General features: G+C 31.8%; 1 protein-coding gene across 1 annotated transcript; it reads right to left on the minus strand.

Moving 5' to 3' along the window:
• Positions 1-8,102: 8,102 nt before the first annotated feature.
• Positions 8,103-14,555, minus strand: LOC128176395 (C-type lectin mannose-binding isoform-like). The gene is made up of 4 exons (XM_052842696.1): positions 14,108-14,555; positions 12,595-12,671; positions 9,518-9,599; positions 8,103-9,027 (listed from the first exon to the last, which is right to left on the minus strand). Exons 1-4 carry the CDS (start codon positions 14,412-14,414, stop codon positions 8,789-8,791), a joined length of 705 nt encoding a protein of 234 aa, XP_052698656.1. The 5' UTR covers positions 14,415-14,555; the 3' UTR covers positions 8,103-8,788.
• Positions 14,556-14,911: the final 356 nt, after the last annotated feature.

Genomic DNA, 14,911 nt, shown 5'->3' on the forward strand with positions numbered 1-14,911 from the left:
AAACATTTTTTAGAGAATCAATTATTTAAAAATCAAAATATAAAATAAGTGTCGTTATTTGAGATATTTTGTTAGACAGTATCATAAAATGGCACAAACCTAGTGTCTGATGTATTCTGAGTCCTAATTATACTCGCTATTCGAAAATCAAAGTCTTTATCTAGAGAGACCGTGAACAAGCTCACAAATGATACGCTAAGAAAATATCATAACACTCAAGTATTTTTCTATCATAGAAAATAATGGGTGATATTTATTTCACCGTCTATGTTCTATAAATATTTTTTAAAAATTGTTAATGCTATCATGAGTACACAAACTTATTTCTGATCTTTAAATTCCATTTTATTTCAACTTAACTGTTAATGCATGAAGACGTGTATTAGATTAACAAGCACCGAATTGCGTTTTTGCATCCAATATAAAAGTAAATCTAAAAGTAAATTGCAATACATCCCTGACTTGCTCAATGGTAACGATTTATTTCATAACAATTATTATTTTCATTTATGTTTCAATGCTTCATCTAACCATCATATTGTAGTTGTTGTATAAATGTTGCTTCTTTGTAGCAATTGGAGCAGGGTTTGACATCTCCTATAACCTGTATTCCTAATAACCGCCCTATACTGCCTGCTATTTTACCTAGACTTTCTTCACAAAACAGACCAGAATCAATACCTTTAAAAATCATTAAGGTATTCCTTGATCGTTATTATCACTTCTTTTTATTTTTACAAAAATTGTTCTTTGCATTTTTTCAATTTCGTTTTGTCGTTTTACTCTTTAACATCTCAAAAATGAAATAGCTCCCGACCGCTTTGACCCCATCCCTACCAGTTCTTTGTCCTGAACCTCTCTAGGCGGCCAAAATTTTAGTGTCTCACGATATGGCTGGTTTTTTAGTCACCATACTGATATACAATAACAGTAATTTAACAGTAATCTAGTTAATGTAACTCAATTTTACAATCAATTTATATAAGAAAGATGTAAATATAAAAAATGCAATGCTTTCTTTGATAATTCATGCGGGTTATGAAGGTGGCGATCATTGCAGAAAAAATACATAACCCTCGTTAGCGGATAATGTATTTTTTCTGCAATGTCGCCACTTTCATAGCCAGCATGAATCACCGAAAAACACATGTTACGCGCATGTTTACATTATCTTCATTTACCCCCCCCCCCTTTGAAAAAATTACTAGATCCACGCTTGTTTAAAGACATAAACACAATATATCACTCCATTTTTTTAAATCAGAAAAGTTACTAAAAAATGTTATTATGATGATTGATGTTCTACGTTGTGTTGCTATAGACAATAAACACTGACTGATGAAGACCGGTAACACGGTCGAAATATATTGAAACAGTGTTTTAAAGTTTTTTATTATTTATAAAAAAAAAGAGACTTTGGGTGTATATATATATATATATAGCCTATATCAGTCTCCTCCATTCTCTCCCCCCCCCCCCTTCATAAATAAGTATATGTCCTTCAAATTGTTGAATGAATTATATATATATATATATATATATATATATATATATATATATATATATATATATATATATATATATATATATATAGCCTATTATCAGTCTCCTCCATTCTCTCCCCCCCCCCTTCATAAATAAGTATATGTCCTTCAAATTGTTGAATGAATTTCATAGATAAAAATAATATTATTATTATCAAACTGTTTAACCTAGATTAGTTTAGAATTTAAAAAAAAACTACTTGAAATGGAAATCAAATTATATACTAGAAGTTTATACATTCTTTTATATTTTGCAAAAAAATCCACGAAATGAAATTAAAATAATGTATAACTTTTCTGACAAATATTCTTATATTATAAAAGAACGCTGATTGTGTCATTAATTTGTACAATACGTATATATCGAATACCTGGTTTTAATTATCTTTGTCCTGGGTTTCTGAGGTACTTTTTGCTGTGCAAGGACTATTATGATATTTAATTGAAAACAAGCGTGCACTGAATCCCTTAATTACTTTATGAGACGATGCGACAACTTTATCTGAAACTGCTTTCAATTGGATGATCAAAGAGTTACGTACGTGCTACAGGTATTAACAACAACGGAAGACATAGTGAAGTTAAGAAAAACTACATAAATTACGTATGATTTAAAAGAGTAGCAATTTTAAGTGATGGTTGATTAAAACAATACCTTTTTAAGTTTTCAAATGGGAAAAGGCGCGTAAACAGACTAAATTTTGTACAATAAATTATTTCAATAGTGGTTGGGGATGTATTTTATTTGCAACCACTATTAAAGTAATTATTTCAACATTGTTTGACGATGTATTTCATTGTAAGAATAACTCTACAGACACTATTGAAGTACAACTACTATTAAAATTATTTTTTAATCGTTGTTGGTTATGATCTTCTTTAAAAACTTTACTTTATTACCACTTTTGCAACACATTTGGAAAGAAAGAAGTTGTTTATCATTTTTGCAGATTATTTTAAACACACTTTATCTAACGACCAATTTCAAATACACAATTAAGGATTTACAAACGTGTATATTTTACGGTAATAATGATCGAGACCAAGAAATTTATGTACTTATGTTAGGATTTTCACTGTTGTGCAGTAATAACCAAATAATATATAGAGAATAATACATACCCTTTTCCATATCACAGCTTGTATCAGCCCGAGACTTCAATATCAGCCCGAGGGCCGAAGGCCCGAGGGTTGATATTGGTCGAGGGCTGATACAAGCTGTGATATGGAAAAGGGTATCTATTATTATATTTATTACATACTTTGTAATAAATTTAAAAAGAAAACCCATCAACTTGAACAATTAGATTATTCATATCATTTGAAAAAAGTCTGGACATGTACATGTATTTAATAAAAATATTAGTTCTTCTTGTTTTAACAAACATGAAGCTACAGAACGGAATTTCATCAGGTTTTAAAAGTTGACTGCTTTAAAACATTTGCTAGCATTTGAAATTTTCAACTGCACTTAAAAATGTCGACTGTAACTGAAAATGTTTTATTTTTCGTCTGTAAACATGCAAAACTACCGAAGCGAAAAAGGCAGAGGAGTTCCGCAAGGGGTGTGATACGGATACGTAGCAGCCCTGGAGGGCTGATAACCTGTATCAGCCCCGGAGGCCGATACGGATTTTGTGACGTCATCTGTATCACATATGCAAAAAACCTGTATTTATTACTAAGTATGTAATAAATTATTTTAATAGTGGTTACAAAGTGATTCTTCTAATGAAATACACCCCAACCACTATTGAAATAATTTATTTCAATGGTGGTTTTATTTCAATAGTGGTTGCAAAGTGATTCTTCTAATGAAATACATTCCAAACAACTATTGAAATAATTTATTACAATAGTGGTTTATTTCAATAGTGGTTGCAATAGTGGTTTTATTTCAATAGTAGTTGCAACACTGGAGTCTTATTCAAATATTTCTGAACGTGTACATAAACTGTATCAGAAATTTCACGCTTTTGCTTATAAAGCTTTAAATAACGAACGGCGTTAACACTGTCTCGCATACACGATATTTATTTGACCATAAAGGAAACATCCTTCATTTTAGAGACAATTGCGATATTGAGGGATAAATTCCAACCTGTTGAAATAATCAACAGGCAGGTGGAATATCTGTATACTTTGAATGAAAGCTTTTACATTTTTCCAAGAGGCATTTGGCAAGTGGTGATTGCAAGATTTTAGGTAAGGGGGGGGGGGGGTCATTACAAAATTTTAATTCTTTTAAACTCCGGAATGAAATTAATTAATTAAATGCGTATATGAAAATTTTTGACCGGTCTTTGTATAGGATCTGGTACACGGCTGACCGTGTGCCAATTCTTTCTTACTTTGGAGAGGGAGTGAATTTTGAGGTTCTTTTCTTTCTTCTTTATTAAAATTTTATTGGGAGGGGGACGTACTTATGAAACATATAATTGACACCTTTATCAGTCCCCTACCGGTTTCATCGGAGGGTACTATAGCTTTCCTCTGCGTCCGTCTGTCCGTCCGTCTGTCTGTCCCACTTTATTTATCCACACTTTTTTTATGCGTTTGAGGAATAATATGAAATTTGCTGAACAGCTTCAAAATGTCAAACTACAGATCATGTTTACACTTTTGTAGTGTCTGCTTGACATATTTTCGAGAAAATTAATTTTTTATATTCCAATTCTTTTATGTTCGGGTTCAGTGTGAATTGAATAAACGAGGAAAGTATGTGGTCAGTAATAATGTCGTTCATTACTTGTACCATTCCTTTAATTGCTTCTAACAAACAAATAAGTTCTGTAAAATAGTGTCAAGCATTGTGTCATAAATTTAATCGACATGGTTTTTTTGTATTATTAAAATCGGGTTCGTGATCGGGTTGGTCTGCTGAATTGGGGTACAGAAGACGGTAAGAAATGATATTTTGTATAACAGGGCATTGTTTTCACAAATTTCTACCAGCAAATACTTAATGGACTTCGCGAAATTACAGGATAAAATAAAGAGTATTAATTTGCCTATTTTTAATTTAATTTCTTTATCAACAATGTTTGAATTTCCTCTGTTCTTTTATCTCTGATTAAAACATAACAGGGGGCGTGTATTGATTATGCATGCTTGTTTATGACATACTTTCTTAAGGAACGAACAACAAAATTAGATTTCAGTTTAGAAACTTTCCTTTTTTCCCTTCAATTTAAACCAACGTAGCAGGACATGTTTTACAGTCAGCCCTATTTATCGCATTAATAGTTTATGTAACTTGAAGTCTGTTTGTTTTATCTTCATTTTATCAAAGATTAAATTGATTTTTACGAAACTGTTATTACAAGAATAATAAAAGATTCATTATTACTCTTTAGTTCAATACATTCAAAATCAATTTTCAGCATTTAGTGCCAAGAATCCAAATATTCAATAGTAAGTTAGTACCAAGAGTTATGTGAATACTTAAACAACATAGAATGTTGCATGATAAATTGTGCATAGTCAATTGGAAACAAATTTGCCTTTATTGCGTTTTTTAGTATCAAAGGCATGAAAAAATGATAAATCAAAACAATGATTACCTAAACCCACATATCTATACATCAAAGTTGTTTTCTTAAATTGTTTCACTGCTAGAATCTCATCCGTCTGAATCTGTATACCTGACAGATTTTAATAATTTTCTGCAGTTTTTAAAATCATCTTGCATACCATAATGCTTCTAAAATTTCACGGCACCGAATTACTTGCTATGAAGGCAAATATTTTGAGAAGGGTTAATAGTGATACAAATTCTAATTAAAATTAATTCTTCTAAACATTACTAAACATGTTGAAATAAAGAGAACTAGATGGTATTAACACGGGAATTAACACTTTACACCTTTAAATGATACAATGCTTAATATTGTTTAGAACCATATTTTTGTCCATTTTTGTGTATAACACTGTGACCAATTTTTTTTTCTAAATTGCTTTCATAATCTTTAAAATTGAAATAATAAACAGCATGGCTGGATATTTAAAGGAACGGACAACGATGAAAAATATAAAACAAAATAAATGATATAAACATGCACGTGGCCTTAATTCTTTTTGTTGCAGCTGACTGAATGAAATAGCAAACCCCGTTCTGGAATGTTCTTTCAATCAGAACAAAAATCGTATAAAATTAATCTGTTTTATTAATTTTTTTTAATTACTAGTAACCATAGATTGCCAATCAAGGTGATCAGCCTGCGATGCATGACGAACTCGTCCTGTCAACCCGCGTCCTTGGTTACCCCGTTCTGGAAAATTCTATCAGATTTTCACACCGAGGTTGTGCTTTGCAAGCGTCTATCCATCAAAGCTATAATTGCGCATTCAAGAAACGAATTAACTCAAGTTATTTATTCAACATTTGTCAAATCTTAATTTCTATGTATACCCTAAATAAATTTCCAGGAAATGTATTTATTCTTTACGTAATCATTCAATTTTATTTCATTGGCAAGCATATAATTTGATGCAAACTCCCACTGACTTGGATCCGCCATAGTATGTCCACCACCTTACTCTCAATTTTGCTATTTCGAGCTTGGTTGTCCAAAATAAAGGTAAATTTTTAATTGATTTCTAAATAATTATTTATCAGGTAAACTTCAATTATAGCTGACATTATATCACACATGTTGAAATACCAAAAGTATAAGCAGTTCCTCTGGTGCAGGCATTCGTAGTTTATTGGCAATATGTTATAATTTATAAGTATAGATAATATATAATGTAAGGGCATGATATTTTAAAAGGTTCCTGTGAAATTTTATGAGTGAAAAGGGATAATTGTTCAATGAAGATATCTTGGATATATTCCCTTTCATCGATTTCAATTGTATATCTGTCACAGGTATATGTATTTTTATTAAAAATCATCAAAAATTGGTGGAAGCAATAACTTGGGACAGACTATAATCGTCTCCTTTCATACCAAACAACTTACAAAATCAAAGTACTGAAGTACTGAATGCCGGGCTCTTTTGGTGTGTCTTAATGCATATTGTGTAGTAAAGACTGAAAAATAAAATTTTGTAAGCGGCTATAAACAATAATATGTCTGTCTAGTAGAAAAATTTTAACAGTTGCTGCCTTGAATTTTGCAACAAGCGTTATATATTTAACCCCTATTTCTTCAACGCGCAGCAAAGTAGTTCATGAAAATTCATGCGCATTGTATGTGTCCATAATGCATAGTCTTGTATTTAAAACACGTTATTAATAAGAAAACTAAAAAGAGAGACAGTTCTCTCGAAATCAAAATAAAAACACATGCAGTGCCAACACTTTTGACAAAACGTGGCTCTTTGTGTAACTATTTGGTATAGCGGAAGCTTTTACTTTGACGCTGTTTGGTTTTTTGTTTACTTTTGAAGTGTTGTGCTATTTATAGTAACATTGGCGATTTGCCTGCCTACAGCCAGGACTCTGCTTTCAGCAGAGCCCGGCTAATAAAATAGTTTTTTGAATAAGGGTGTTCAACACCATTTACGAAAACAAGAGAGATTGATTTATATCAAATCGTCTCTGTGGGGACGGATTGAGTTACAATGGGGCGGGCTGTTTTTTAAACAAAACAGATAATTTATTTTGAATCTGATTTTCTGTCAGCGACTCACGCAAAATTGATAAGTGAAAATAAGTCCGCTCGCTACTTACAACTTTTTTGTGTAAACTCGTGCATCATCTACACGAATTACGATACAACCGTTCCTTTCATACTCCGAATTCAGTCTCCTGCTTCTCAGATCGAAAAAAACTATAAAAAGGTAGGCCAGAAGTGAATAAATCACGTCATACTTTGGGGTAGACCATTCCTCATTGGCGCTTATATTTTTCATTATAAATAAAGCAACAGAATGATGAAGACATTAACTGATAAATGTACGGAGATAAGTCAGTTAAAGGACTGGTTAGAAAAATAAGTAGAATGTCCAGATTAGTCACTTAGTGCTAAGATGAAAAGAGGTTATCATGTCCAAGGGAAATATTTCACACGGTGGTAATTTGTTCTCAGCAATATCTATTGTATATTGGTTTAAAATCGTTAATTTAAGAGATCAATTCAAAATTATTTGATTTTAAAAAATTCTAATATTTGCAAAGTTAACCCTTTAAACAGAAAAATTAACAAATGTGGTGGGGAATGGCCATTTCAGGGAGTTGTGTCTTTTCAATACACTCTCGTCTATTAAGCGCAAATTTCATTGCGTGTCTTGGAAAAAAATGAACTTAATTTCGAAAGCGTCTTAATTTGAAATCCTTCAAAAGGCTACAAAAAAGAATTTTAAAATCAGATTTTAAAACTACAAAATAAACTACATGTGTATGAGTTTTCATTGTTTTGAAATTGAGATAAGTACTATTTCTATTTAATTACTACCAAACGGTCAATTAAAAATTTAAAACGTAACAACCGTTCATTATTTTTGAAATCATAAGTCCAATATTGGTGCGAGATAACCGCGACTGAAAAAATATCGGCTAAGTTCCTGATGAAAGACATTAAGATATTGATGAAGGAATCATTTTGATAATGAATGTGACTGGTTTTGTACGTTACAAAGTACAGAAACAAAAGTATAAACGTATGTCACATAATATGTAAAAAAAAAAAAAATGTGCATATATATTCCAACCAAGCCGGATAACATGAACATTAACATTTATAAGATTGCCTATTGTTTGATGTGTTGGTCACTCCAAATGTATATTCTATATTGATTTTGTCTAAAACACAAGATAAAGATTTAACTTTAATTATATTGACCGTCAAGGGCATTCTGCATTCGGTTATACACGCAACCCATTCCACAAATCGCTACAAGAACACGAGCAATAATATTTTGATTAATAAAACTATTTGTTGTTTTTTTTTTATAGAATTTGGATAATACGTAGGGGGCCTAGAAAGATTAAATGTACGTTTTTAAATACATATATATATTTACTCAAATGCATGAAAACTTTTCGCACTTTATCCTTAAGCGTGGACTCAATGCATGTATTCTGGGCGCGGCTTCCGGTTTGAGACTTCGGCTGCCAGTAAACTAATAGACGGGGTCACGGTACTTCTTGTGATTCATTTATAAGAAAAAAACAATACAGCAATACATAAAATCATCTTTTTTAAATTGTAAGTAACTCCAATTAATCTCAACTACTCTAACTACATGTACAACGCTGTTTTGTGTTCTATTTGCTTGGTCACTTAATATATATTTCTTCTAAAAATTTCTTTCACAAACAACTGGTCTACTAAATGTACATGGAATATCAACCCACGCTCCTTCATATCCAGTAGATGATGCAATACATTTCTCAGAACCAATGCCATTCGGTTCACCAGTGTACCAGTTTGTGTAAGTTGACGGAGTTTGACTATCAATCCACGTAAACGTCCCAGAGTTATCGGTATCATATCCGTTCAGCCAGTATTCGTAAGGTACTCCACATAGGGTAGATGCTATGTATTAGAAAAGATTGGATTTATTATTACAGAATTTAATTGATTAATGCATGTTCATAATTTCTGTTCTTTACCTTTTATTTAATAAAACATTTTATCGGAAAAATCAGCTTGAAAGAACTAAGGAATTTCAACTGTGTTCAACGTTTTATTCTGTTATGAATATGCCGCTACGATACATTAGATTGATATGCTTTTAACAGCTCGTATTAGAATGTTTTTTTGTTCACATATCATATAAATTCCATTTTTTTTAAATTGATATGATCTTTCCCTCAACGGAAAACAGGTTTAAAAAATTATCTTAACTAACTCTGTGTCAAAATATTCCTAAATAAAAAAAAGTGTATGAAAAATATGAAAAAAAAATAAATTTAAATTGTATGCAAGTTTGTAGCGTAAGAGTATAATTCCTATGCAGCCATCAAATTCGTTCCGGTAAAAAACATAAAAAGATTGTTGAGTCTATTATGTAATGAAAACCTACTTAGCTCGATTAGCCAATCATTTTCCGTTTCAGATTGCACTTCAATAACGTAAGCCGGAGGAGACAGGCTGGCACAAAAAGTCTGTGAAAAATGATACAATATGTATGCTGTAGTATATATAAACAAAAGGTGATTAAAAGTCGATTTGCCTCAAGGGACTAAGATACATTACAGGATTTAAGTTTTCAATTTTTATCTATCCATTTTGAATTAATATGGCATTTTTATTACTTCACTAAAGTGGCAAAATATCACAAGCAAACTACAAAGCCAAGAATTGTTTATTTCATTTGTACTCAAACAAGTTTATTACCAAGTTTTTTTTTGTTTTCTGACATCAAAAAGTCTTTTTTACGTCCGGATAATATTGATATATATCCGCTTTATGCAATATATTTATCTTTTTTTAACAGTTATTTCCTGTGTATTTATTTCCTATAGCGATTAACAGCGTTCACGACCGCAAGTAGACTGGAAGCCCCGGAGGCGTTCACACCTCTAGAAATTATGCCCCGCCCTCACGCCCTCACCTGAGCTTTACGATGTGTTCCCGTTGTGCACACATTTGAAAATTAGGTATAGAACAATAGGAGCTTTACCACCCGGAAGAAAAGTTCGACAGAACCAAGAATTCAGGCAAGTTAACGGAGGGCATGTTTAATATATTATGAATCTAATATTTTGTTTTCATTCAAATGCATATAATAATCAAAGTACTGATAGTATATTTCAGCTTCTGTTTAGGCAATATATTTCATCAAGACTGCGTGGCAGCCCCTGCAATGATGTACCTAAGCCCCGGATTCACAATTCACCCCTGCGAATGTGTTCGGAATGTTTTCTTTGTCGTTGCTAAGTATGTAATAAATCCAGAGGTGCTCGAATGAAAGTCCACGAGACTTCACCGAGATTTGTTCAGTTCCTGTGAAATTTCGAGCGGAAGTATAAGTGTTCGGATAATATTCTCAAAATATTCTCTGGTCGATTTTCATATCATATCCTACTTTGATTTATGTTAAAACATCAACATCTTTTAAGATGTATGTCTTATTTCACCAACTAGCGGTTTTTTAAATTAAACGATGATACTCGAAACAGAGTTATCGTTCGTGTTCAACCACGTGTAGAGTGGTTAATAATATAAACATTGGGTTGCCTAATATTATCATAGCCATGTTTGATGCTTGTGATTTAAAATTTAAATGACAATAACATTCGCAGAGGTGAATAGCTCGAACCTTATATTCACAAGTTTAGCTTTTTTAAAAAGCTTACCGTCTTTAGAACAAACCCTAAACAGCAATTAGTTATCAAAGACAGTTTAATTCTTTTTTTATATAAATGTCACCTTCCTCTACATAGCATGGCGAGTGGATTTATTCGAACATATTTGTATCATGTGTCGTTTAAGCCTGCGTGTCTAAAATTGAGAACTGTGTACCGAGCTTGTAAGTTGAGATCGACTATAGGGTGAAAGAGATCTTAGGTAGAATCGTAGACTCGTATTATTTTGATAAAATCAAAGTTAAACCACTGCATTTATATATCTAAGGTGCAAATAACTTTACCGATATTAGGCATATCGCATCAATTTTTTTTTTTACATATTGGTATAAATATTTGAATAAACAATGGTAAAAGAAAACAGATGATTTCAATAGATATTGTAGCATGTTACTTTCAACTAGGTGGACCTGAAAATCGAAAGGCTGAATTTCAAAAAAGATAATCAGTAAAATTATCTCCCTTGCGCCGAACAGTATTTCAACCAATGAAATAAATGTAAATTATTTCAACTCTTTCTACCGTCTTCCAAGGAAGACGGTAACAATAGCCCGTGCAACTATGTAAACCCCTGAAACTGGTTCCCTAAAGAGTTAAAATAATGTATTATATTTCTGCTCATAGGGGGCGGTTATTTGATGCACCGGAAGTAGAAGTCTAACGACAGCTATGCTTAGCGCTTTAAAAGCAAAATTAATTAATTAATTAAAATTCTAATTGGTGATCAGACTAATCCAGTTTTATGTTTAATTCTATATTTTACTTTGTCCTTTACACTTGCTATCCTAGGTAGGTGTGCGCATCGTTCTTATTTAAATACTATAGGATAAATCAAAGAACTGAAGTACTGTCTTGAGTTGATTTTATTGATTATTATCAATTTTAAAATCAACGATATGTTATGCAAATTTTTATAATATGAATTCTCGAACTTTTCCGACAAGAATTTCGAGAAAACCCCATATGAATCATTTTGTGTAATATTTAAAGATAGAATTAATTCCATCAAACTGTGTATCAGTAATCGAAATGTTTATAAAAATTGTACACGTCTGGATCCAAGCAATATTGAACTCTAGTCTCGTTCAACCAGACTCTCAGCTGTCTCCGTTATCTCCGACTACCAAGAGAGACTCTCTGCTTGTCGGAGATATACGGAGACAGCCGAGCGTCTGGATGATCGAGACTATATTGAACTGTAGCGTAGGAATACATGCAACTACAAAAACAATTGAATTGTTCGTACTATATAAAATCTGACTATTTTCAAGGTATTTATAGATACTTTTCTTTTGAAAAACAATGGTACAGCATACAGTACACCGAATTTATCTATTATTTTCAAGATCGGTGATGATTTGTGCTTAGGTCCAAACACTGTTTCACTTTCGGTTTGCCAGAGTAACTGCATAGGAGAGTTGATTAAAATTAACTTCCAAAAACATAATCAGATCTCAGTTCAAGCCATTCTGGTGTGATTGGAATATTTATATTTGCAAATATGTTTCCTTCATAAACCTATAGAATAGCGAAAACCTTTTCATGACGTCACAATGATCATCGCACGCGCTTATCGTTTGCCAGTTTGATAACTGTAAACAATTTCGGTAATTTTAACAATTCTGGACGATTTGCCTTTTTCAAATGTAAATATAAATAATAAACAGCAGTTTTAAAAAGTTCACCGGTGTATGAACTTGGTTGGTACGGGATCAAATTTCCTGAAAAGCGTTTGAAATCAAGTTTCAAGATTAAAAGGAAAAATAAACTAGGTGTTCAAATATCCACGTACCCGTGAGTCATTAAATGTTCTGTAATTAGAATCCAACAAGTACCAATGACCGAAACGTTGGTGCCATATTGTACAATCTGTAAAAAAAATTGTTACTTCATTTTGTTAACTTCATTGTGTGAAGTGATATATAACCAATAGCAAGACATTATGCATATTAAAACTGAAAAGCAATTATATTTACTGGAAATCTATCAAATACTGTATATCAATTCTACTATTAAATTGATGCATGATATACTATACAAAAGGCCCTTAAAGTTTTGTTTAAAATCATTTTTGTACATTATGTTAAATGAATTAAACATATTTATAGTTAGAAAGAAAACATTAAATATATGATTCAAGATTATCAACTAATAATGAATATGTCCAAAATCAGATAGAGCAATAAAAACAAAACTGCTACATTGGCATAGGCCAGATTTATTATATGAGAAATTATATGAGAAATAACACTTCACACATGTACAACATGTACAGTGTGTTTTGATTAATTATACACAATTTTGAGTATGAATTGTATCCGAATTATTTCCTTTACATATTTTTCAAATTTTATTTTTGCATTTTTTATTAATTTTCAATAAAATGTCAACACTCAATCACATATACATGCTCAAGGATTCTTATTTCGAAACAGGGACGGCGATGTAGTGCGTTGCATTTCTTAAAAATTATTCTTTGTGTTTAATTTCACTATAATTTTTAACCACTCTAAAATATGTTTCCTTTATGTAAATTTCAAATAAAGGGCTGTTTTGTACATAATCTAAACATAATCTGTTCATGCTTCACAAATAAATATATGACTTCTAAAATGTATGTTATCTAAAAACGCGAGGACATACTAATTTATTTGCAATTTTTAACCACAATTGCCGATCTAATGCATCTGCCTGGTGCATGATGAACTCGCCCTACACTTTCTACAACGACGTTAATTGTCAACCCGCGTTCTTGGATAGCCCGTTCTGAAAAGTTTTTTCATCAAAAATAAAATCGCAAGTTCAAGAACGGAATCGGTTAAATTTAAACTTTTAACAAATTAAATCTGAATTTCTATTTATATTCTATAAAAATTTCCGCTAAGTATATTCACTCTTCATGTTCGGATCTAAAGGGAAGTCAGAGAGCACCCCCCCCCCCCCCCCGCCAAATTCAATTGTCTTTAAATTTACACTACGAAACTCCCTCTGGTAAACTCTATTAACCGTCGGACCGCCCCCCCCCCCCCTTGGAAAAAAAATTTTTGATCCGCGCATGCTAATATTATATCTTTGCAAATATATTTTTGGCTACACACTACCACTGACCGCTAAAGCGTGTCCACTACTTTGCTCTCATTTTTGCTATTTCGGGCAAGTAGTTAATCGAATATGAAAGTAGATTTACCAGATTTTCAACAACTTATGGAAATACTGTTTTATTGTTATATCGAGATTTCCTCTTGAAAAATAAGGAAAAACCAAAACTTTTTCCGTCATGGGGACAAATGTCAAAAAGTACTTACCAAATTGCTTTTCATAGTACAGCCAACCTATGGAACTATGTGGTCCTGCGTCCGATTGGTCACCCATGTGAATAGACAGAAGTTGACATTCGTTGGTGTTCATGTTAAACATCACAGATTTACACTCACCCCAAGCTGTACATTGAGATGCACAGGCTAAACGACTATTAGAATTTGATGATGAAATAACATGGACTGCATTAGTTCCTCTGTTATCGTAAGACGGATTTCTTAACATGAAATTAGAATTGAAATCTCCTTGTACCAATATATTTACTAAACAAACAAAATATGTAGTGCGTTTCATTTTAAAAACACACACAAAAATGACTTTGTTACTAATTGTGTTTGGTTTTTGTGTTTAGTCATACAATATTTTAATAAATGCACTATGATTGGTCGAATAGTATACCCACGTTATTTTACTAGCAATTCCACACCTTTTAATATTGATTTCCTGAAAACATCACACTTATGAAGAAGTGCCGACATGCAGAGAAAATGTCACATACATTGCATACATTGTAAGACACTGAAGTTAATAAAAACCATAAATTTTGTATGAAAAGCTATGTGTTATCATGTTAAACAAAAATAAGGGAGACAATTTTTGAATAAGTTCACCTCAGCTTCTCTAAAATCAAATGTATGGAATCGAATAAATGCTTTCAAATTTCAGTAACTATTCTAAAAATTGCAAATCTTTTATATGAAAATAACTTGTTTGTTTGTAAATCATTGTGTAAAATGTTACCCAGTATCCGCAAACTGCATTTTATTTGTGCTTTATGTTTCATTTAAAAA

This window comes from Crassostrea angulata, chromosome 3, assembly GCF_025612915.1.
Source record: "Crassostrea angulata isolate pt1a10 chromosome 3, ASM2561291v2, whole genome shotgun sequence".
Taxonomy (NCBI): domain Eukaryota; kingdom Metazoa; phylum Mollusca; class Bivalvia; order Ostreida; family Ostreidae; genus Magallana; species Magallana angulata.

Bases quoted from the DNA above. Each gene is read 5' to 3' on its own strand.
- LOC128176395 (XM_052842696.1), bottom strand. From the start codon at position 14,414: ATGAAACGCACTACATATTTTGTTTGTTTAGTAAATATATTGGTACAA. The intron at 12,672-14,107 runs GTAAGTACTTTT...TTTTTTTTACAG, and splicing joins GTACTATGAAAAGCAATTTG to ATTGTACAATATGGCACCAA. The intron at 9,600-12,594 runs GTACGTGGATAT...CATTTTTCACAG, and splicing joins GAACATTTAATGACTCACGG to ACTTTTTGTGCCAGCCTGTC.